Genomic DNA, 24,573 nt, shown 5'->3' with positions numbered 1-24,573 from the left:
AGGAGTGTAGACCTGGATTATAGAGTTTAGGAGAGGAGGAGCCGTTTTTGTCGCTGTTTTTTAAACGAGCAGCAGAGTTTTAAATTTCAGCAGGAACTGGGAGTCAGAGGAGGGAGAGGAAGTAGGTTGAAGACCAGTCGTGCTGCTGCATTTTGTTTTATCTGCAGGGGTTTGATAGTGCATGTAGGAAGACCTGCCAGTAGAGAGATGCAATAGTCAATGCATGATATCACAAGAACCTGTACCAGGAGCTGTGTAGCGTGTTCTGACAGGTAAGGTCTGATCTTCCTGATGTTGTACAGGGCAAATCGACATGACCGGGCAATCGAGGCTACTTGAACCTTAAAAGTTAGCTGGTCATCAATCATGACACCCAGGTTCCGGGCAGACTTTGTGGGCATGAGTTTGGTTGTTCCAAGCTGGATATTGATCTGTGGTTGCATAGAGGGACTGGCTTGAATGACAAGGAGCTCAGTCTTTGAAAGGTTGAGATGAAAGTGACGTTCATTCATCCATTTAGAGATATCAGCAAGGCATGACGAGATTCTTGCTGACACTGTTACATCGTCTGGCCGGAATGACAGGAGGAGCTGGGTATCGTCAGCATAGCAGTGGTATGAGAAGCCATGAAAGCGGATTATTGAACCAAGTGAGCTTGTGTATATGGAGAAGAGAAGGGGACCGAGCACAGAGCCCTGAGGTACCCCTCTCCCTTCCAAGACACTCTAAAACATCGCCGGAGAGATAGGACACGAACCAGCAGAGGGCAGATCCTGAGATGCCAAGTTCAGAGAGCGTTGATAGGAGGAGTTGATGGTTGACTGTGTCAAAGGCAGTAGACAGGTCTAGCAGTAATAGAACTGAGGACTGACCCGCAGCTCGAGCCAAACGTAGCGATTCTTTTCCTGACAGTAGTGCAGTCTCAGTAGAGTGGCCCAGCTTAAAGCCTGACCGATTTAAACAGATCACTTCTTGACAGGAACTCAGAGACTTGATTAAAGCTCTTGAGTCCTATGTGATGCCATCATGTACTAACAGGCTGTAGATCAGTTCATCTGTCTGATTGACTGTTTGCTTGTTTTTTAAAATGTGTGCAGTTACAGTCGGTGAACAGCAGGAGGAGCTCTTCAACAACTCAACTCACTGACCTCAGAAATGGAAAAAGAACAATTCATGTGACAGCTCACAGCTGTAAGATATATGTTCAAAGATAAAAAGTCAACACATTTTAAACAGAGGCAAAAATTTAAAATTATTTAATAGATTAAAATGTTAAACTAAGAAAGACTTTAATTAACTGATCAGTGTGTGCGTGCATGTGTGTGTTTTTAGCAGCTGACTGTAAACATATCTTTGTTTCCTATATATCGACACACACACACACACACACACACACACACACACACACACACACACACACACACACACACACACACACACACACACACACACACACACACACACACACACACACACACACACACACACACACACACACACACACACACACACACACACACACACACACACACACACACACACACACACACACACACACACACACACACACACACACAGAAACAAAGATACACTGTGTGAAAGTTTGAAGTCATATCAGTTATGAGCAGTCGATCAGAATCAAACCGACAGTCAACTTCATGACTTTATTACATAAACTCCTTCAGTCACTTGAAGGCCGCTATGTTCAGAATGTGAGACACTTGATCCGCAGACCCGGCCCCCAAACAAACAACCACACATGGAGCTGAAGTGGCGGGAGCAGGGGGAGAGGCGGTGCTAGTGTCTGTGAGTGTGTGTGTGTAGAGGGCAGTGTGTTGTGGGTGGGAGGTGAAACTATAAAAGTGTACTGGAGCTGAGGTTGGAGGTTTGAGTGAGAGTCCATCTAAGACCGTGCAGGCTGAACCAGCATCAGGATTAGTCCGTTTGGAATTTAGTCTTTCAGGTGGATCTCCAAGACTCTCCCTCAGACCTCAGAGACTCTCCCTCAGACCAGGAGTATCTCTCCAGGTGACTCAGGGTGTCATCATGCCGTGGGTTCTTTCCTCTCAGATGGAGCACCTGTCTTCGTCTCCATCTCAGCGTGAGTGCGAGCGGACGGCGTTCTCGTTTTACTGTGCCGTTCGGGAGCAGCTGCCCGTGTGGCTGCTGGAGGACATGAGGTGCATGGAGGTTTTCTGCTGGGAGGACGGACAGCCGAGAGCGTTCCTGCCTTCTGAGGCGCTGCTCTACGCACTCGTACACGACCACCAGGACTATGCACGCTATCTGCTCAACAGGTACTCAGTGAGCACGCTCAGAGCCCCACGCTGTAGCTTCTGTTGTTGTCGTAACAACGGCGCGCCACACCTGTCGGTGGCGGTGCGGTATGACCGTGTGACGATCCTCAGCATGATGATGGAAGCCCTGAAAGACTGCGACATCCAGAGTGAGTGGAGACACTACCTGGACAGCTGTGGCGGCTGCTCGCACGTGGCCGACTCAGGAAAGACGGCGCTGCAGTTGGCAGTGGAGCTGTCGCGGCCTGACTGTCTGCTGTTGCTGCTGGTTCATGGAGCTCAGCCTGATGGCCTTGACCTTGCACTGCAGCGACTTGTATCCTGCGACCCGACAGAGCGACGCCACGCTCAGCGCTGCCTCGACTTCCTGCTTCTGTTCTTACCCAAACCACTGGCACTGAACTGCCTGCAGGAGGAGCCGCAGCGCTGGCAAAGCCTTCTGGGAACTGAAGTGTTTAGCTGGTTGTGTGGTCTGTCTCCGCCCCCCCTCCTGCTGCAGTCTCTCAGGTGTTTAGCCCGGTCTGGTCCGGATCAGATCAATGCACTTCCAAGCTTCCTGCAGCCACACAGCTGGCAGTGACATCATCTGTCACCATGGAAACACACAGTAAATACCTCAAGACTGCTGTGATTGGAGGGTTGTTGATGATGTAAATAAAATGTAAATACAGTCTGAAGAAATGTGAACTCTCAACAGAGATAAAAAAAAAAAAACTGCTGAGTCAGCGTCCACAGACAGAAACCTGGTGTCTGCATGCAGTCTTTGGGACCCTGAGGAGACAATACGAGGTCTGACCTCAACCCGGATCAGACTTTAATGACTCTTTAAATCGTTTTCTGTTTATTGGTCAGCAGTGAAGTTTTTCTTCAAGTGACGCTGAAATAATCTTAAAGGACATTTTGACCTCCAAAGGTTCCCTGGTGAAAATATTTAACGTTTGTTTGAACATGTTGACTGATGTGATTGTGTGAACATGTTTCTACCTCAGCACGGACTGAATCTCTGAACCCAACAGGACACATCTTCAGCTTCCTGTTTTAACCACAGAAACATCAGTTATGAATACAGACAGACCAGATTGATTGTTTGAATCTCATGTGAATGAACATTTACCAAAACAACCAAACAGCTGATGGAGAGGCAGAGAGAGTCTGAAATACTGAGCCAGCATCCTGAAGCTCTAACCCGCTGTCTTTGTTTTTCATTCAGTGTTGAACTTATCGATCATATTGATCGACCTCCGCTGCTGGACACGCCTTAGATTATAAACCAATCCATGCTCTCCGTAGGTCTCCTGTGTTCATGAAGGTTTGGAGATGAATGTCTTCAGTACTGTTTTTGTCTGAACTCTCTGACCTGTGAATGACTTGTCGATAATTACCTGTAAATAAAACATATATATCATAAAGTGTGTGCCCTGAGTAATGTCTGCAGGTAAACTCAGGCTGACTACAGACCACTGAGGTGTTCACAGGCATGAGCAGGCCTCGGTCAGTCGTTCAGAGCACGGCCAAGCTTCCATATTATGACATCAGACCTCCATAAAGCCTCACTGAGTTCTACAACACAGCTCCATCAGGACATCACACCTTTAATCTGACAATGACTCTGTGGTGACAGGGTGACTGATTCAGATTTGTGTCATGATTTTTAAATAACGAAGGTTTTACAGACGTTAAAGTTTCTCAGATTGCTGGAAAGTGGTTTTGAAGTGTGACGGGTCGACTCTACTGAGCATGTGCAGAACACACAAGTCTGAGGGAAGCCTGAAGACTGATTAGGTTTGTGTGTGTGTGTGTGTGTGTGTGTGTGTGTGTGTGTGTGTGTGTGTGTGTGTGTGTGTGTGTGTGTGTGGGGGGGGGGGGTCTCATGATAAAGACACAACATCTGTGAGCATTATATTTTAATACTGCCCGTGTTTTCAATCTTGCTTTTGAAAAGTTGAGAGGTTAGAACCTCCAGTGTTTAAACAGGTTTATTGAGTTAATGGATGAAATTACACAGGTGAGTTTACACTGAATTCTTATCGGTCAGCAGGAGACAGCAGGATGACATCACAACAGCGGCACAGCTGCTCGGGTTGCCATGGCAACGATGTGAGCACGAGGAAGAGAGAGGACGACGAGTTTACTATTTCATCTTAGTACAGATCCAGTTCAAACGGGAGACCTGAACCTTTGCAGAGTCCGCAAGGGTCCACGAGGATCCACAAGGGTCAAATAAAGTCCACTAGAGTCCTCCTTAGTCCACCAGAGACCTCCCAAGTCCACCAGAGTCCAGGTTTAACTTTAAATCTCATATCAGATGAATGCTTTAAACTTGTTTGAAAACAAACACAAACAGGCGTTCATCAAATTTACATTTTTACAGTTTTTTTTAATGGATCAGTCCCAGTGGGCTGGTCAGTGTGATCTGGTTCCTGTCAGGGGGGCGGAGTCAATGCTGGAAACCAGTATAAACCGCTTTACAGTGGATTAAACTGGTTTATACTGGTCTCGACCGACTCGTGTACAGGTATTAAATAAGTATTTCAAAGATTTGAATATTTGGTTGTTGCTCTTGATAAATAATAAACTCCAGAAGATTCTTACTTCGTTAAATTCCCAGATTCTGGTCAAACAGTTTGAAATGTTCCTTTTTTATTTAGCTTGAAGCTGATTCTGCTCTGTGACCCATTAAGCAGAGTGCAGGATGAGCAAACCAGCACACAAGAACCAGTTTGAACTGGTTTTACTCAGTATAACCTACACTGATCCAGTAAAACCAGAACAAACTGCAGAAAAAGGTTCTGTGCAGTGAAACTTCCCTTTAAATCCTTTCAGAACTGGACTCACAGAACTGGGATTATACGATCCAGTTTGAGCTGGTCTGAACCAGACTAAACTTGATTTGAGTAAATACGTGACTCTGGACTAAAATGTCCCTTTAGTGTCTCAGACTAAACTAGACCGAGATAAAAACCTCAGAACGAGTTCAAACTAGCTGGATCCAGTCTAAACTGTGAACTGGTTTGAACCGGTTTAAAATAAATGTAAAATAATCCTCTGTAACAAAATGTCCCTTTAATTTCCTCATTTAGAACCAGACCAGGTTCATCAGACTCAACAAAACTGGGAACTCTGGAAGATTTCAAACTGGTTTGAACCAGTTAGAACCGGTTAGAACTAGTTTAAATGTTCAGATTTCCCTTTGCAGTTAATCGTCCCTTTGACGTCCCCAAATATAGTACAACCACACTGAACCCAATTATATCAAAATTGCCAGCTTAAGACCAATCAGAACCTGTTTGAGCTGATCTGAACCAGTTAGAACCGGTTACAACCCATCAGAACCAGTGAAAACCAGTTACAACCAGTCACAACCAATCAGAACCTGTTAAAACCAGTTAGACCTACACAGAAGCGACGCTGAAATACTAACAACCAGCTACAGCCAATCTACCAAACTAAAGCGGCCGGTTCCCGGCTGAACTTGAGCTTAGAGGTCAAAGTTTAGGATCAAGTTAGTTCGGGTTAGAACCGGACTGAACCAGATCAGAGGAAGTCAGTGCAGCTTTAGAACCAGTCAGAACCGGTTTATCGTTAGCCCAGTGTCCCTTCAGAGATTAAAGTGCTTCCTATTAGAACAAATAAAACACAGTTTGAGTTCACTTCACTTCCCAGCAGCCACCTGGGTTTCCTGTGTGGAAATCTTGTTTCTTGCCATCTTGTTTAAGTACATTCCTCAAAAGAATTTAATTCACAGGAAGTGATGTCACCATCCCAATTAGTGTCAGGAAGAAGCCAGGTACAAACAGGAAGTATGTACCTCACCTAAGTAGGAAGTTTATTAATAAAATGATGTCACTATGACATCACAGCGTCCCTCCAGGTAAACCCACATCAGACAAAGTGATGTCACAGCTCAGATGAGCTCCCATTCGTCCTCAACGTCGTCTGCTGTGAGGGAGGGGCCCGAGGGGGCGGGCCTACAGGGGGTCTGTGGGAGGAGCTTTGTCAGGCGACGGGACAATCCACCAATCAGAGTCACCGCCCACAACTCGTCCTCAGGGGTTACTTAAGAGAGAGAGAGAGAGAGACCTGAGACAAGAACACCTGAGTCCCAGTCCAAACATATCCGGGGCCGTACAGAAGCACCTGTGCAAGAGTAAGGACCAGGACTCACCTGTAAACCAGTTGGCGTTTCCGGGGATCTTCTTCCAGTAATCCCCAGCAGGGTTTCTGTCAGAGACGCCGTAACGTCGAGCCAGGTCTCCGTTTACACACCGAACCCAAACTGTCCAAGAGCTCAGGACCAGCTGGCTGACAGCTAGACCTACAATACACACAAGAATACACAAATTGCTACACAAATACACAAATTAAAGTACACAAATAAAAAGTAAACAGCTACAATAATTCCACCTCTGTATGCCTTCAAAATAAAAGCTCTGTAAATAAAGTCTGTAAATATGACTGACTTTTATTAATTTAACCAGGGGCTAAATCAGATGTGAATGTTGTTGTTGTCTTTGAGTCGTCCTTTCTCGGTTCATTCAGGGAGGAAGCTTTGATTGAAACGGTGAAACTCATCTCACATGTTTAGATTGTGTCCTCTTGATGAAGTGTCAAAAGTTTCTCATCATCTTTATGTGGACAGAACTGAACTCCTTCAGCAAGAGAGCGCAGCTCAGTTAGCATGAGAGCGCAGCTCCATCAGCCTGAGAGCGCAGCGCCATCAGCCTGAGAGCGCAGCTCCGTTAGCATGAGAGCGCAGCTCCGTGAGCATGAGAAAGCAGGTCCGTTAGCATGAGAGCGCAGCTCCGTACATAATGAACAAGTTATGGATATATTAGAAGCTGCAAAACATTCTTAGATATTCAGGCCCTTTGCGTACTATACAACAGACAGGTGATCAGACAGACAGGTACCTGGCACCAGCTCCCAGTCCGTCCCCACAGGCATCTCGTCACTGAGTCCTGTCCTGACGAAGACGCTTCCTCTGTTGTCCAACGCCCAGAGGAGACGATCGTTAGGGCTCGTCTGAATGCTGACCAGCTGCACTCCTATTGGCTGCAGAGACATGATGTCACAGTTACCTGGACTCTCAGCACTTACGTAGGTGGTAAAAGAGGTGGATCTGGGGTCTCTCTCTTACCTGTGCAGGTGGATCTATCTGGATCCATGCCGGCAGCATCATGCTCGGGTTCAGAGGTTGTGTTCCCACTCTGAAGTAAACGACCCCTCGGCTGTCCACGGCCCAGACGTTCTGACTGCCACAGCTCACACTGACCAGACGCACACCTCCTGTAACACAGGTCACATTTCACCTGAGCACACCTGTACACAAAAGGACTGAAGCTTCAAACAATCTTCAGATCTTCAGTCATGTTTTTAAACCAAAGTTACCAAAAGAGGATTGTAACAAATCCCTGAGACAGAAAAAACAGAGACCCGACCGATAAAGGATTTTTGGGGGCCAATATCAATATCGGCCGTTATCTTTCCTAGATTTATTTTTGACCTGTAGAGATAGACAGATATAGATATACACATTTATTGTGTTGATCCTAAAAATGAAGTCATCAAATACGTGTGGAAAAGATTTATAAAAAAGACAAGATGGTCACTCGACTGGACTCTGGAGAGTGATGATGCTTGTTGTAATCCAAACAGCGCCATCTGCTGGTGACAGCCAGAAAGAGAACTGCTAGTGTAATAAAATGAAATGTTATTTGACTGGTGAATAAATCTAGTAATATTAGCAAGATCTGCGATAAAATTAGCCGATACAGATAGTCATTGGATAAGCTAATAAATTATCTGCAGGCCAATTTCTCGGTTGTTCTCTAATAAAAACAGTTGTAAAGGAGTTAGTCCAATGTTTTCTTAAATGCAGACATGAATTAAGTCTTTAAACTCAGGTAAGATTTCAGACTGAGGAACTTTCCAACACGAGGTTCTGTGTCACATGCAGCGCTGCCTAAACAAAAACATTCAAAGAGGTTACAGGTGAAACATGGGCGGGATCGAATGACTACTTCCTATTCCAGAGCAGATTCCAGGTCAGTCTGTGGGTACGTTCCAATTGCCATTTTTGCTTAGGAAGGTTCCTAACTGAGTGAAATGACCCGGAAGCATTTAAGTGGCGGCTAAAAGCTAAGGAAAGGTGGGTCAATGCTTCCTTTATAACCTCCTTTAGCATAGGATACACTGGACCATCCTTTACCAAAGGAGATGAGATATGACGCCCCACAATTCCTTGCGGCCGCAACATTTAAAGCGAGTTGCGCATCCGACTGTTCACGAACAATAACGATGATTGTAAAGTGACACAGATCAAGGGATAAAAAGATAAAAGACATTTTTATCCAGATCATGTTTTATTCAACATATTTCATTCACTTAAGAATGCTGTGCAGTTGTACATTTGTATGCTTAAAACATTATGTGTAGGCTATATCTTGCATTAATGTAACAATTAATTTCATACAATCATATTTATGTTGATGTTGATTTCTGAGTGGACAGGAAGCTGATGGTTTCACTTTTGTTACTTGTAGCCTGGTAGTCTATATTTCTTTTATTTCAATCCCAACCTTGTGGTGATTAGGATTATTTCACCGGCAAGAAGGCACAGGGGAACGTTTTTTAGATGCGCTTTTAGCAGTCCATTTTCGGAACATTGTAGTTTCAACACGGCAGACCCACATCATTAACCTCCGCCAGCCCGTCGCATTTAATTACGTGGCCTAGTGGAAAATGTGGTCGGATTGTCAGAGCAATGAGATCGCCTTTCCCTAAGTCCTTTATGAATTCTCTTAACATATTTCCTTAACCTCATGATGTTTTCCCGGGGGTTAAGGTAAAGTGGATAGTGAAAGGAGATAGGAGGGACAATTCGAATGCACCCTGTTTTTAGGTAAACAGCCTCATACTTCATATCTGACTGACACTCTGTCCTGCTGACCGCTGACCTCTGTAGGTTGAACCAATGAGCTGCTGCAGCTGTCCGTAACCTTTAATCTATCCTCAACTCTGCTGGTGTAACGTTTGAATTGGTCACCTTCAACTCTGCTGGTGTAACGTTTGAATTGGTCACCTTCAACTCTGCTGGTGTAATGTTTGAATCCTATCTTATCTAAGAGACAGACCAATAGAGACACATTCACACGGACGGTCATGCGGTCTCTGATAGCGAGAAGGGCAGTGGGACTATAAACAGATCTGACCCATCAGTCAGGTTACAGTATGACGCATACACACACTCACACACACTTCATGTTGACCTGTTACACAACCTCCACCTGTCAAAGTGACGGAGAAACACAGCTGACAGTGTGTTCCTCACAGTGTTTGTGTGTGGGTGTGTGTCTGTGTGTGTGTGTTTGTCTGTGTGTGTGTGTGTGTGTGTGTGTGTGATGTAACCTGACCAGAAGTGGTCGTCATTTTGGCCATTTGACGACCAAAGCAAAATATTATGAACGTGTTTTTGTGTCTGCATTAAAATGAACTTTTCCTTTAAAGACAGAGTCAGTATCTTCCTCCTTTAAAATAAAATACAGACTTCTCCTTAAGTAAAGCTGCTCCATAGTCCCTTCTGGGCTTCCATACATGTGACTGTGTCTGCATACATGTGACTGTGTCTGCAGAGACCCTGTCATCTGACTGGATTTTACTGTTCTGCTTTGTTCTGGTTGATTCGGGACATTTCTGGGCGGAGCTGGTATGTTTCCTCCAGCCAATGACAGCGCAGCAGGTTTAGGAGTGGATACAATTCAGTGATTGGATGAGATTCAAACTGGTGAATATGATGAACGTGGACGTAGCGGCAAAGAATAGAAAATATAATCTAAGTGAGGAGAACGCAGAATATTAATTAAGAGGTGTTGTCTTTGGTTAAAGGTATTCTCATCGTCTTGAACATCGCTTCTAAAGTGAGCTCTTTTTGTTTGTGTTGCACGCCACAGGTGTGACTCTGCCACTCACCACCTGTGGGATTCAGGTACATACCAAGCTGACTTTGGTCCAGGGGGGTCCAGTGAAGTCCGGCGGGACAGGTAGGAGACAGCGTTCGGATACAGATTCGACCGTGAGAGTCCAGACCCCACAGAGCATCACGACAGGCCGACAGATGAGTCAGCTCCACCTGAGCACACAGGTAGAACAGCAGAACATCATCAGCACACAGGGAGCCAATCAGAGAGAGAGAGAGAGAGAGAGAGCAGCAGAGTCATGTGACAGGTGTTTTACCTCAGGTGGAAGAGGAACAGAGGAGGGGCGGAGCTCTCCATCCTGGTCCCAAACACAGAACAGATCCTTCCTGCTCTGAGCCAACCACAGGAACGTACCTGACACACAGGTAACACACAGACAGGTGAGTGATCACCAGGTGGGTATAATGTGAGAATGCAGAGAGATGGGGACTGGTGGCAGAGGGATATTTACACCTGTCCCAAATGACGGGAGGGAGATGACAGAGACTGAATCAAATAAACATCCAGGGGGTTTTAATACCAGTCATTTCAGAGGACAGGTGTGTTTACCTTCTCTGTGAGGAACAGCTGACGACGTGATGAAGGTCCACCTGGTCGCTGACACGGTTCCTCTTGGAACGACGTTCTGCCAGAAAGTTCCTGAAGTTCCAAACAGAGACAGACAGCAGCTGAGGAACTGAAGACTAGAAACCTGAACCCTGTAGTATGTTCTAACGGACTCTCCTGAACTCTGGTGAACTCTGAGGACTAATGTTGTTGTTGTCTTCTTCTTTTTGTTGCCGTGGTATCAAACAGGTATCAATATGTTTCATTTTACTTTTAATAGAATCGTATCTCAGTTTAAAATGTTAAAATCCTGGTATGGTTAAAGCCCTCCCCCCATGGACTGACCCACGAGACTGCCTCGGGCCAGGTGCAGCTGGTTGCGTCCGGAGGCGACCCAGACCCCGCTGGCGTTGGCACTGACCAGGCTTGGCTGGCACTGCGAATACTGAGACAGGAAGGCCACCACCCGCTCCACGGGCGCTCTGGTTACTGTGGCAACACTCTGAGTGGCCTGAAGCAGCGTCTGGAACAGACTGCCCTGATCGAAGACCACATAGTCCGAAATACTGATCTGATGGAGAGAGAGAGAGACCGGCTGTCAGTCAACTTGGCCACACCCCTAATTATGCAAATCTATGAATAACTCTTAGACTTTATTTAATCAAACAGGTGAGTCATTAAATATTAACCCCGTACAGTTGAAGAGAGAAATTACCTCTAGAGACACAAACTGTTTTTATACCAGGCAGTAAACATGTTTATTTTAACATGGGGACTGACTCACTGCAGGAAACAGACTCTAGTGGACACTGGAGGAACTGCAGCTGTAAAGTTGAACATTTTAACATGGGGCTCTATGGGGTCTGACTCACTGCAGGAGACAGACTCTAGTGGACACTGGAGGAACTGCAGTTTTTTCACCCTTGACCCCTGCATGAGCTAAGCTTTGGAGCAGCCTACCTGCCACCAGTGGTCGTCCTCGCCTTGAGGTCTGGACGAGCTGATCCCGGTCCTGAACCAGAGGCTCCCGCTCGCATCCAGCGCCCAGGCTGTACCTCCATCACCCAGGGCAACACACATCAACTCCAAACCCTGAGCCTCACTGTGACACACACAGTTAAGCCATCAGTATTTAGTAACTTAAAAGTAACTCCCCTTTGGCATATTGAAACCTAGCTCATATTTTCAGTACTGAAACATCGCCAGCATATTTCTGCAATTCTTGTTTTTTTTTTAGATTTACTTTTTTGGCTTTTTGTGCCTTCTTTAGAGAGACGGGACAGTCAGAAATCTGGGACAGTGAGAGTAGAGACCGCCTGCCTGACCGGACCGGAGTCTCTGTACATGGGGCTTGCACCCTGTATTTACGCAATCTAAGCAGCATGCAGAAGTTTGTCTGCAATTGATGGATTCATTCCTCTCCTAAACACCTGTCCTGTGGAATAGATGCAGTTTTTAAAAAAAAAAGCTTCTTTTGATTCTGTATTTTATAAAAAATAAAATTGATTATATATTTTAAAAACTCGTAGTATCAATTGTAATGAAAACTTAACAATGGAAGTGTTTTACTTTTAGCCCTGCCCCCGTACAGCATTAAAGTAGTATCATAGAAATATTAGGTAGTAGCAGTGTTACCTGACGGTGTCGTACTTCCAGCCCTCGCCCTCGCTGCAGAAGCTGTTCAGTCCTTCTCTGTAGAACAAAGCTTTGTGTTCGCTTAGAGCCCAGACCACGCCCCCTCTCACACACACCTGGCTAAACACACAGGGCGATTCCACCTTCACCGAGCGAGCACAGGGCCGGTCCACGCTCAGACCTGACACACACACACACACACAGTTTGATATGGTTGTAAAGTTATGAATTGTTATAAACAACAAGGTGAAATGAGATTACCGAACACATCAGACGATATAAAACCCGTCTACCATCACCTGTTGTATTGATTTAAATGATCGACCGGCCCAAAGAGAGACGACTCTCCTGACATTAACACTCACATATTATATAACAGGTTTCATATCAACAACCCCTCAAGCTGAGCCTGCTGAGTTAACCTCAGCTCTGAGGTCATTTTAAACAAGACAGCAGCACAGCTCCCCCTGGTGGTCATACAGAAACATCACAGCTGCAGTAGCATCCAAACACAAACCTTCTGTGTCTTCAGTCTGATGAGGCGTCTTCTTCTCTGTAATGGTTCCATGGAGTCTGTTTTTTAAATATTAGTGTATTATAATTAGCTTAATCTTCCCTGATAACAATCATACTCTAAGGCGACAGAGTGCTCAGTAACCACGGTGTTTCTGCTTTTAGGATTCTTTGTGTCATTTCTGCCAGCTCAGGTTGGACTGAGTCACGACTTGAAGGACAGAAGAAGAATTGTGAGAGGTAGCTGGTTACCTGTCTGCAGGTAGAGGTCTCCGTTGGTCCTGATGATCCAGGCCGAATCGTCACTCAGAGCCACAAAGGCCGTCTGCTCCACAGCTTTGTACCAATGACGTTTTCCTTTCACCGAAACTTTAGCACACGCAAACGCTGTCATGCTCTTCTGCTCCACCTTCCACAGCAAATTACCTGACGGAGATAGAGACAGTTAGGTTCAGGCTAATGCTACATACACCTGTACACCTGATTGTGAGAAAGCAGCTTTAACATGAGATGTTTAAAACATGTTCTTCAAGATAAACCATGAAACTGACCTTAACCTGACAATTCGCATTATGGGCACCAGGTGACACAGTTTAAACTGCAGGTTTTTCTGTCAGGTGTAATGTCTGAGGCTCACCTGAAGGTGATAACGCCACCTGGTGGACGTTGTCTTCAAATCTCGACCAGTTGAGTCCAGCTTCAGGCAGAATGCTGCAGAACAGTCCTCCTTTAAAATCCAGACACCACACGTACCTGAAACACACAGGTCAGCTGTCACTCACCTGGTAGGTACCTTTCAGTCACCTGACTGAGAGTCACCTGACCACCCACCTGTCCGTCACCTGCAGGCTCAGAATTCCACATCCTGGTCCTGAGTATCCCATCCAGCTCTCTGCCAACTATTAAGATAAAAAAGAACTGCATTAATACCTGCATGTCTCACCTGCTCAGGTTTGTGTGTGTGTCTCACCTGGTCAGGTGTGCATGTCTCACCTGCTCAGGTTTGTGTGTGTGTCTCACCTGGTCAGGTGTGCATGTCTCACCTGCTCAGGTTTGTGTGTGTGTCTCACCTGGTCAGGTTTGTGTGTGTCTCTATCTTGAGGGTCTTGGTCCACCTGCCCGTCAGCTGTCTGATTGGACGGACAGGTGAGGGCGTCTCCTGCAGGGGGCAGAGACGGACAGTAGATGTCTCCCTCCTCATCACTAGACATGCTGGGTTTTCTTTCCAGATTGGAAACAGTGGAGTAAAACATCTGGTCCATCACACCAGCAGGGGGTGCCAAGTCATCGTCCTGTACACAAACAGAGGAAACTTTATTATTGATCACATTTATTTGAATTAAGCTTTTGACCAAACGATACCTTTTTACGATAACTTTTAACCCACCTCTTCATCCTCCTCTGGTCCAATCAGGGGACTCAGAAACTCATCCTCATTCTCCTCCATTGGCTGCTGCTCCTGTCCATCACCATCCTCAGTGTTGTGCATGTAAGAGAAAGTGCACTCAAGCAGCAGGTCGACATCCGGGGTCGGGGGGACGACTTCTCCCTCTGCCCCAGGAGCACAGACTTTTCCTGGGTTCTCCAGACCCTGGAGGAACAAGGAGCCCGAAGGGAGGAGGGAGCTGGGACAAGAACACAAGGATAAGAAAAAGAGGTCAGGAGGAGAATAATCCAAGGATGAGACAAGGAGATTAACATGAGTGAAGAAAAATAAATATGGAGGATTCAATGAGACACCATTTTGTGGTTGTAGTCTATTCTTCTAAAGTTCCTTACCTGGACTGTTTGGAAGAAGACCCTGCCTCCACTCCATCCTTCACACCTGTGGCCTCCAGTGAGTCCTGGTTTGACTCTGGAGAGTCCTGGTTGTGCAGGTCCAGACCAACGAGGGAGGCTCTGTCGCTCAGAGGAGTTCCACTTCCTCCGTCACTGCAGCTGCTGTCCTGGACTACAAACATGGAGTCTGAACAGCTGCTCTCAGAGAGACGGTTCCCACTGCTACTGTCTGAGGACGCACACACACACACGCACACACAAAACGCTCAGATGTGATTCCTTTACCTGCCTACCTGTCTGTCTGCCTGTCTGTCTCTCCGCTCACCTTGACGTCTCCTCCTCCTCTTCTTCACTCTGATGGCCTTCACCACCAGCTCCTGCTGCATCTCCCCCTGACCGAGAGGGGCGCTGTAACGTCTGGAGCTCAGCTCACTGGAAGCGGTTGCCATAGTGTTTCCATGGAGACTGTCCCAGGAAGTGACTGAGCTGCTGCGGCTGCGAGAGCTGCTGGTGAGCAAACCCGACCGCTGCCCAAGCTGCTCGGTCACCTGAAGACAAAGACAGGAAACATCAGAGACAGGTGAGTTAACCTGCTCAATGTTGGAACTAGTTAAACTAGTCTGAATAGCTGTCAATCACCTCCAGCTGCTCCTCTGCCTCCTCCACATCCTCCACTCCTTCCTCATCTTCATCTCTCTCTCCTTCCTCACCCTGCCTAACCCAACCTCCTCCCCCCCCCTCCTCCCTCCCCCCACCCTCTACGATGATAGCCATGGTTCTGATTGGCTGAGCTGTTTCCACTGATCCGGTTGGTGGGAGGATAGTGGGCGTGGTCAAAGGTGAGGTCAGCCTGATGGAGAGCTCAGACACTGTGGGACAGGAGAAAAAAGACATCAGTGCGGAGTTTTAACTGTAGAAGTGATGTGTGATGTGTTAGTAGCACTCACAGTTGGAGGCCAGCCCCTCTGGGCTGTTAGACAGACGGATGATGTCTCTGTCTCCTTTCAGGATGAAGATCTCATTATCACAACACGACACAGACACGATGTCTCCACTGCTCTCTAACGCGCCGATTATCACCTGAAAACATTCAAACATAGCTCATCAGCTATTAGAAAACATGAAGATGCACACGGTTATTAGGCGTCTAAGCGTCATGCGTATTTCTTTTACCTCATTGAGACAGTCGAGGACGTAGAGGCTGTACTCGTTCCAACTGAGGATCCAGCCCTCTCTGAGGAAACAGCTGAGCAGACCAAGGTGTCTGTCTGCCGGACGGTAGGCTCCGATTGGACCGGGGCGAGGGAACAGGTCAAACTGAGGGATCTGATCCAGACATTAAGACAGACGGGAGGAGAAAAATGTAATCTAGTTTCTGACTGAATGTGACTGAAATATCAAAATGTCCTAAACATGAAATGACAAGTGCAGATGTGTTTGATGGAGTACAAACAGAGACAGCAGCTGAAACAGGTGCAGGTGTGTACCTGTGTGTTAAAAAGTGGTTTGAGGAGTCGGGTGTCCTCCACCTGTCCTCTGATGTCAGACCTCCACAGTCTGAGTCCAGGACGAGCAGCGAACACCTGAAGATCGCTCTGTTTGCAGAGAGCTGGCAGGAAGCAGGCTCCGAACCTGCCGCTGCTGCAGCCAAATAAAAAAACACAATGTCAATCCAGAAACTACCAACACCATGCATGTACACATACAGTCCACAGGTAAAGCTAGTAACTCACATTAAAGTACTCTTGAAACATTTCACCTGACAAACAAATCTCAGCTTACAGCCATTAAACATTTAAACGGTGTTCCTCAAGGAAGTATCCTAGGTCCTCTTATTTTTCTTTAAATATACAACAAAATCAGTCATCTCGTTTCACCTTTCATTGTTACATTGATGTTACACAACTATTTACCCTACTCTTTTCAAATGGTATTTTTGGGAGGGTTATATGCCTTTATTTAGAGATAGGACAGTGGATAGAGCCAGAAATTGGAGGGAGAGAGAGTGGGAATCTGATGCGTGAAAGGAGCCACAGGTCAGATTCAAACCAGCGTCACCCACTCTAATGGTCTATAACCTCCATACATGGGGCGCACAGTAACCACTGTAAAACTCTTTTTTAATGCTCTTTTAACCTGCCTCAATAATATTGATGTTGTTATGAGCACCATATTGGGTAGTTTTGGATTCTTTATAGATAGGACAGTAGAGAGGTGTCAGGAGATGTCTTGAGGAGAGAGTGGAGGACGACATGCAGCTGTTTTAGTTTGTGGAGTTTATTTGCTATTTCACCAAATTTGCAAAACACCTAACTTGTCCATCTGAGGGACCTTTGCAATGAGAATGCTGACAGGATTTTCAACAAAAGAAACTACAGATCCCATCAGCCTCGGCTCGCGTCAGTCTGAAGTCTATCTGTGTCTTTAATGTCGATTTTCCCACCTCTTGCGGGGCTTGGTGCCCAGCTGCAGGACTTCCTGTTTCTGTGTGCAGAAAAGTAGAGATCTGTGCTGGGTGGAGACCAGCAGCACCTGGTGACTGTACTCCATCTGAACCACACCTGCGGACTCCTCCAACAGCAGCACAGGTTTACACACACCCTGCAAACACACACACACACACCAGCAAGAGCTGCAGCCATCACGTCAGTCATTAATGAGTCAGTCAGCAGAAACTGAAGCTGATGTTAAGGAACTGTTAGGGCACAAACGCTTTTCTTTGAGGCGTGATAAACTGTAAAACATTTTAAAAGGAACCATTTAAATACCTTTCTTTCTTTCACATTTTTTATTATTTTACTCAACTTTATACCTGAACGGCTTCTTGAGAAAACAATGTGTTTGTTAGACAGGTGAGTATTTGTGGTCTCACCTGGTCCAGGTCCAGAGAGGAGAACACGACGCGCCCTTTATCGTCTCCAGAGAAAAGTTTCATACCGTTTGTGCTCCACGCCAACGACGTCACAGAGCCTTTATGGAGGCCGACCACATCGAAACGCCTCAACTACAGAGAGAGATAGAGGTAGGTAAAGGTATGAGGGAGAGAAACAGGTGTGTTAACTACAGAGTGAGAGAGAGGTCGGTAAAGGTGCGAGGGAGAGAGACAGGTGTGATAACTGCAGAGAGAGAGAGACAGGTATGAGGGAGAGAGACAGGTGTGTTTACTGCAGAGAGAGAGACAGGTGTGAGGGAGACAGACAGGTGTGTTTACTGCAGAGAGAGAGACAGGTGTGAGGCAAGGCAATTTTATTTATATAGCACATTTCAACAACAAGGCAATTCAAAGTGCTTCACACAAGACAAAAGCATCATGACAGAGGAAAGAAAATTTTAAAATCACTGAAATTATTAAATCTGAATGTGCTTTATAAACCAGCAGCAGGATTTTAAAATCTATTCTCTGACAGACTGGGAGCCAGTGTAAAGACCTCAGAACTGGACTGACGTGATCCATTTTCTTGGTTTTGGTGAGGACTCTGGCAGCAGCGTTCTGGATCAGCTGCAGTTGTCTGACTGATTTTTTAGGCAGACCTGTAAAGACACGGTTACAGTAATCAAGACGACTGAAGATAAAAGCATGGACAAGTTTTTCCAGGTCCTGCTGTGACAAAAGTCCTCTAATTCTTGATATGTTCTTCAGGTGACAGTAGGCTGACTTTGTAATTGTCTTAATGTGGCTTTTAAAATTTAGGTCTGAGTCCATCACTACACCCAGATTTCTTGCCTGGTCTGTGGTTTTCAGTCTTACTGACTGAAGCTGCTTGCTGATTCTTAGTTGCTGCTCCTTTGCTCCAAAAACAATGACCTCAGTTTTGTCTTTGTTTAACTGGAGAACATTTTTGCACATCCACTCATTGATTTGTTCTATGCATTTACCCAGTGCTTTTATGGGACCATGGTTGCCTGGCGACATTGTAATATATATTTGTGTGTCGTCTGCATAGTTATGATAACTTATTTTATTGTTTTTTATAATCTGAGCTAGTGGGAGCATGTAAACGTTAAACAGAAGAGGCCCCAGGATGGAACCTTGGGGAACTCCACAAGTCATTTTTGTTTGCTCAGATTTGAAGTTATGTATAGACATGAAGAAGTCCCTGTCCTTTAAGTAAGATTCAAACCAGTTTAGTGCTGTGCCAGAAACTCCCACCAAGTTTTCCCAGTCGGTCGAGTAATATATTGTGGTCAACTGTGTCAAACGCAACACTGAGATCAAGTTAAACTAAGACTGAGGTTCTGCCACTGTCTGTGTTTAAACGGATGTCATCAAACTCTTTAACCAGAGCTGTCTCAGTGCTGTGATTTTGTCTAAAACCTGACTGAAAGACATCGACAGTTGTTCAATGTCAAGAAGTTATTTAACTGTTAAAAACAGCTTTTTCGATTATTTTACTTAAAAAAGGAAGATTTGATATAGGCCTGTAATTGTTCATTATTGACTTGTCTAGATTGTTCTTTTTTAATAGTGGCTTGATGACTGCTGTTTTCAGGGCCTTTGGGAAGACCCCTGAGAGAAGAGACATATTTACAATTTGTATAAGATCTGGAGCCATGACTTGGGAGACTTTTATGAAAAAACCTGTTTGCAGGATATCAAGACAGCAGGAGGAGGAATTTAATTGTTGTATAATGTCCTCCAGGTTTTTAAGATTGATTTGATTAAATTGTGTCATGGTGCTTAAGTTGGTTTTAAATGGACACAGCACATATCTGATGATGAGTTACCGACAGTTTGTCTAATTTTCTGGATTTTTTCAGTAAAGAAGGTGGAAAATGTATTACAGGCCCTGGTAAAATGAAATTCAGATGCTACTGACACAGGAGGGTTTGTTAGCCTGTCCACAGTAGCAAACAGGGGCCAGAATTATTATAGTTTCTGGTGATGATGTCAGAGAAGAAAGATTGCCTTGCATTCCACAGTTGTGAATTATAAATGTGAAGTCTTTCTTTGTAGATGTCATAATGAATCTGGAGATTAGTTTTACGCCACCTGCGTTCAGCTTTTCGACAATCTCTTTTTCCGTTTCTTACTCCATGGAGATTTTTTCTTACCAGAGACAACCTTCACCTTAGTGGGAACAATGGAATCCATAACATTTGTAATTTTAGAATTGAGGTTATCTACCAACTCACTGACTGAGCCCCAGGACAGGGGAGGTGTGGAAGAGAAAACCTGGTTAAATATTTCACTGGTGTTTTTTGTAATCACTTTTGATTGAATACTTTTGTACACCAAGATAGTACTCTCAAATAAAACACAGGAGTGATCAGAGAGGGCAATATCTGAAACAACAATCTTGGAGATGTCCAAGCCCTTGGAGATGATTAAGTCCAGAGTGTGCCCTCTGTTGTGTGTGGGCTCTGTCACATGCTGAGTTAGCCCAAAGCTATCAAGAGTGTAACACAGTTCTTTAGTCCCTCTGTCCTGGGGGTTATAAACATGGATGTTAAAATCACCAACAATAATAACACAGTCAAAGTCAATACAGATCACAGACAGCAGTATAGTGAAATCATCGAAAAAGTTTGCACAGTATTTAGGTGGCCTGTAAATACTTAGGAACATGGCTCGCGGGTTGGACTGAAGGGCCACATATTCAAAAGAAGCAACATTTCCAAAAGATAATTGGTTACATTGGAAGGAGTCATTAAACAAAACTGCAACTCCTCCTCCTCTCTTATGCACTCTAGCCTCGCTTACAAAACTGAAGTTGAGAGGGGTTGACTTGATAAGAACAGCTGCACTGTTATTTTGGTCTAACAAAATACGCCCGTGCCGTGTCGGAACGGGCGAAGGTGGGCGCTGTCGGGTGTTTATGGAAGAGAAAAAGGGAGAAGGACGGGGGGTACTTTTTAATCCAGCATTGACCAGCTCCTTCATCTGGTCAGTGAACTCCAGGTGGGGGGAGGAGGGAGATAGGGTGATTAGGGAGGAAGATGATGATCTGATCGGGGTTCGAGGGGACAAGGGCGGTAAGACAGGTGTTGGTGAGGGGGTCGAAGGTGGATGGAGACCCCTCCTCTTGGTTCCGATGTCTCTCCTCTTTAGGTCTCTCCTCAGATACTGGCAGACATGATTCTTGACGAAGGTTTTCATCCTGCTGTGTTTTGTCTTTCTTGAAAGCTGTTTTCTTTTGTCTCATGTCCTTGGCAGAGAGAACTGATGGTTGAGGCAGGGAGTAAAATAGGTTAGAGGTGAACAGTTTCACCCCTGACATGTTCAGGCAAAATCCATCTGCCTTAAAAAGATATCTGTGTTTCCAGAAAATGTTAAAATTGTTAATAAAATTCACTGAATGGGCATTACATGCAGTTGTAAGCCAGTTATTCAGTGCCAACAACCTGCTGAATCTCTCCTCTGCTCTTCTGACTGGTGGTATGGGGCCGCTGATAAACACATCCACATCCAAGGGGCTGACCATCTTCAGCAGACCAGTGAAGTCCTGCTTCAAGACTTCAGATTGTTGTTTTGTGACATCATTTGACCCAATGTGCAGTATGACATTCTTCACAGTGGGGTGTTCAGCCACAATATGCAGGATCCTTTCTGCTAAATCAGAGACCATATCTCTGGGAAAACACGGTACTTCTGTGTTTTTACCGCACATCCTTTGTACATCTTTAACAGCAAAGTCACCCACAATCAGAGTCTCAAGCCCAGGCTTTAGTTTTCCCCGTAGCCTTTTACTTTTTGATATGCTTTCAGTCCTTACCCTGGTGCCTGAGGATGGAGAACCAGATGAAGATCCAGGGCTCTGCAACAGAGGGGAATATCTGTTCTGTAGTTCCACATTCATTTGTGGGGGTGGTTTGTTCCTAACCTTCCCTTTCGCAGCTGTCGACGGCTGTGTCCCTCTAGATATAGGGGTTGAAGAGGCACTTTGCAGGGGAGGTAGTGCAGGCCAGCCGGTCTCATCACATATCTCAGCGCGCTGTGCTCTGCCTGTTATCCGTCCCCCCATTTCCCAGAGAAATGATTTATTCTTTGGCTTAGCACCAAGACAGTTCCAAGGTGGACTACAATTCGTAGACTTATTAGACAATACAGATCCCACCTTTGTCTTTGTAGAGGTCTCTGTGCTCCTTAGCCGTGTTAGCCTGCTCTTGTCCACTATACTGAGTTAGTGGTAATGTGGTGTCATTCCAGCACTGCAATTTTCTGAAGAAATTTGTGGTATTCATACTTTGAGAAGGGAGGCATCTTGTTGCTGATTAGCTTTAGCTGTGTACCGCGTTTCAAAGTACTGTGGCACAGGCTTGTGCTCTTGTCAGGCCACAGTCGTGTAACGATGCAGAGGTCAAACATTTTTAAAAAATATGGCTAAAGAGCTCCTGTATCTTTTAGAAAATACAGTCCTGATGATTTGTAAATGTCCAGGACCGGCTGTCGATTAAATCAGGTAAAAAAAGAAGATATCAGCAAAAGAATGTAAGCAAAGCAGAGAGCAAGAAGAAGCGTTTGCACTGTAAGAAAGCAGGAAGTGCAGGAGAGAGAGGGAAAGAGAGAGGGAGGCCGATGTATTTCTGTACCTGTCTTTAACACACCTGTCCGACTGCTCACCTGTTTGTTTCGACCAGGAAGTGGAGACACCAGCTGGAAGACTGCCACTCGACCTGAAGCTGTTCCCACGGCAACCAGATCATCAAAGCAGCTGAGCAGCTTCACAGCAGTGATGGCATCACTCTTACCCTGTTACACACACACACACACACACACACAGGTTGTATATGTGAACAGAGTGACACTCGTAGGAAATGTGGAGGACTGAGGCTGAGCTGGACTTCCTGTTCAGACAGACTGATCACCACAGAAGAAGAAGAGCTCTGACCTCCAGGCTGTACTTGTTCATGTGAGCGAGGCGGCGACAGTACAGGTAGAGCATGCCGATGCTGCTGCCCACCGCTAGGAAGTCATTGCTGCTGTCTAGAGCGGTCAGGTAGACCAAGACCGACCTGAAACCTCGCTGCACCTGCAGGGACAGAGAGAGAGAGAGAGAGAGAGATGAAGAGCCTTCATCTTCATCATCATCATAGCAATCTTAGTAGTACAGTCGTTAAACTCTGGTCACAGGGACCAGGGCCCGGATTGGCCTGGGTTTGACTCAGACTGTGCTGAAGCTTGGTCTTAGTTTTAGTCTGGTTTGGAAAGGGTTCAGTACCTTGGCTGGGATGGCGTTCAGCAGGTAGTAGAGCGGGCAAAACTCCCTCAAGACAGACGGCGGTGGGTTTGGCTGGGCCGCCATCTTTCTGCCAAGCTGGACTCAGCTGGTCCTGAAAGTCAGTTCAGATCCTCCATTTAATAATCTGAGATGATTGTAACCGACAGTTTCAGTATGTTTAGTTAAATCTGATATGATAAGTGAAAATATAAATGTGTACATGAACAGGTTAGTCATCTGATCCTGTATTACAGTAACTTACAAAGGTGATTCACAAAGGTGTTAGAAGTTGTCTTCTTCCTGTATGCTCATGAACAGTGTTTAAAGATGTAGAAAAATACGTGTATTTGACCTGTTACAGTGTTGGAAAGCATTCCCTTAAATAACAAATAAACCAAACAACCACCAACACTTAAATTAAAAAGTCAATTATATCAATAAAAGTTAAGCTTTTATGATTTATCTGCAGTATTTCGTGCACTATTCTTGTCTTTTAAGAGTCAAGTAGGGCGGCAACAAACGACGTGATCAGACGTAAACAGCCGAGATTTAAGGTCATATAAAGGCTCTTTGGTGGGTCTGTCATCCGCCGAACTGAACCGAACATTTTAAAGAAATGTGTCATATCTCAAACTGTGCTGCGAAGTACATTCATATCAGTTTCACATAAGGAATCATTTAAATCGATAATATTTCTAACGGAGTTTGGTGTGACGATTTCTCTAAAGCAGGACGTCGGCATCGCCAGGTGACTGTCGGCTTAGCAGGCTTCTGTCACATCTGACAGCTGACTACAAACATCCCCTCTCACACAACGAAGACTGGTGTCATCGACAGAATATTATTATGATGTTGTTTACTGAGTTAGCTTCACAAACACGGAGCCATGCTAGCTAGCATCATATGAAACTGAGAGGTTAGCATCTGGAGCTAGCGTTAGCAGCAGGACGGAGACAGTGAGACACTTACTCAGGTGTTACAGAGAGGATTCCGCCCTGATGTTCTTACAGATGTTTTAATGACAGCAGCAGGTTATTATAGAGCGGAGAGGTGACATCGCCCTGTCTGTCTGTCTGTCTGTCTGACAGCTTCATACTGATGCTGAGCGGCTGTCAACAAACTGCGCCCCCTGCTGGTCAGGACTAACCATCACTTCAGATAAATCGTTCTGTTACAATTTTTATTTTTATTCTTTAACAACCCATCAGCTGATCTGCGGACTCCCCAGTGTATTCCATATTACTTTAAACGGCAAAATTTACATTTTCATCACCATATAATCGGCAGCGGGAGAATTATTTCATAAATACATTTATAAATGCATGACCGGAAACGGAAACTCAGCCTCTGCAAGTTGTAAACTCTGGAAACTGGATCTTTAAGGTTGTCAAAATTTAGATTCTTCGATATTTCTCTAACCCTCTCCCTCGTGTTTAAAACGGTACAATCTGTTATTTTAGTATTATAAACTATCGTATGAAATGTTAGGAAAGGATCCATCGAGCACACTGTCTAAATAATGCAGATATGTTTGCAATGTTTCGATTTAATGGTTAGGGTTAGGGTTTGTCTACATTTTTTTTATTATTGAAAAAATAAAGTCTGAAACTTATATTTTTGCTGCCATGGTATCCAAACAGGTATTGATTTGATTTTTTTTTTAAAGAA

At 45.2% G+C, this 24,573-nt stretch overlaps 2 protein-coding genes across 4 annotated transcripts; one reads left to right on the top strand and one right to left on the bottom strand.

Annotated features, from left to right (window-relative positions):
* Positions 1-1,834: 1,834 nt before the first annotated feature.
* ankrd9 (ankyrin repeat domain 9) lies at positions 1,835-3,706 on the top strand. The gene has a single exon (XM_020653743.3). The coding sequence runs from the start codon at positions 2,047-2,049 to the stop codon at positions 2,875-2,877; it is 831 nt and encodes a 276-aa protein (XP_020509399.1). The 5' UTR covers positions 1,835-2,046; the 3' UTR covers positions 2,878-3,706.
* Positions 3,707-4,186: 480 nt separating this feature from the next.
* On the bottom strand, positions 4,187-24,566 carry tecpr2 (tectonin beta-propeller repeat containing 2). Of its 3 annotated transcripts, XM_020653723.3 has the most exons (27): positions 23,875-24,566; positions 22,906-23,017; positions 22,576-22,716; positions 22,308-22,436; positions 17,619-17,750; positions 17,190-17,347; positions 16,234-16,387; positions 15,920-16,072; positions 15,694-15,826; positions 15,386-15,615; positions 15,072-15,294; positions 14,747-14,975; positions 14,355-14,592; positions 14,038-14,259; positions 13,799-13,866; positions 13,605-13,720; positions 13,220-13,393; positions 12,455-12,635; positions 11,780-11,921; positions 11,165-11,390; positions 10,823-10,912; positions 10,530-10,627; positions 10,290-10,425; positions 7,435-7,583; positions 7,208-7,349; positions 6,463-6,612; positions 4,187-6,353 (listed from the first exon to the last, which is right to left on the bottom strand). In XM_020653723.3, the coding sequence occupies exons 2-27, from the start codon at positions 22,987-22,989 to the stop codon at positions 6,202-6,204; spliced, it is 4,050 nt and encodes a 1,349-aa protein (XP_020509379.2). In that variant the 5' UTR covers positions 22,990-23,017; positions 23,875-24,566; the 3' UTR covers positions 4,187-6,201. The 3 variants fall into 3 exon arrangements, with proteins under 3 accessions (XP_020509379.2, XP_065822612.1, XP_065822613.1); XM_065966540.1 differs by lacking the exons at positions 22,576-22,716; positions 22,906-23,017; positions 23,875-24,566 and adding an exon at positions 18,175-18,277 and having other exon boundaries at positions 22,308-22,434; XM_065966541.1 differs by lacking the exons at positions 22,308-22,436; positions 22,576-22,716; positions 22,906-23,017; positions 23,875-24,566 and having other exon boundaries at positions 17,190-17,378.
* Between the last annotated feature and the right edge of the window lie 7 nt (positions 24,567-24,573).

Source organism: Labrus bergylta, chromosome 18 (assembly GCF_963930695.1).
Source record: "Labrus bergylta chromosome 18, fLabBer1.1, whole genome shotgun sequence".
Taxonomy (NCBI): Eukaryota; Metazoa; Chordata; class Actinopteri; order Labriformes; family Labridae; genus Labrus; species Labrus bergylta.
The sequence above is the reverse complement of the archived record's forward strand: the minus strand, read 5'-3'. Positions and strand labels throughout refer to the sequence as shown.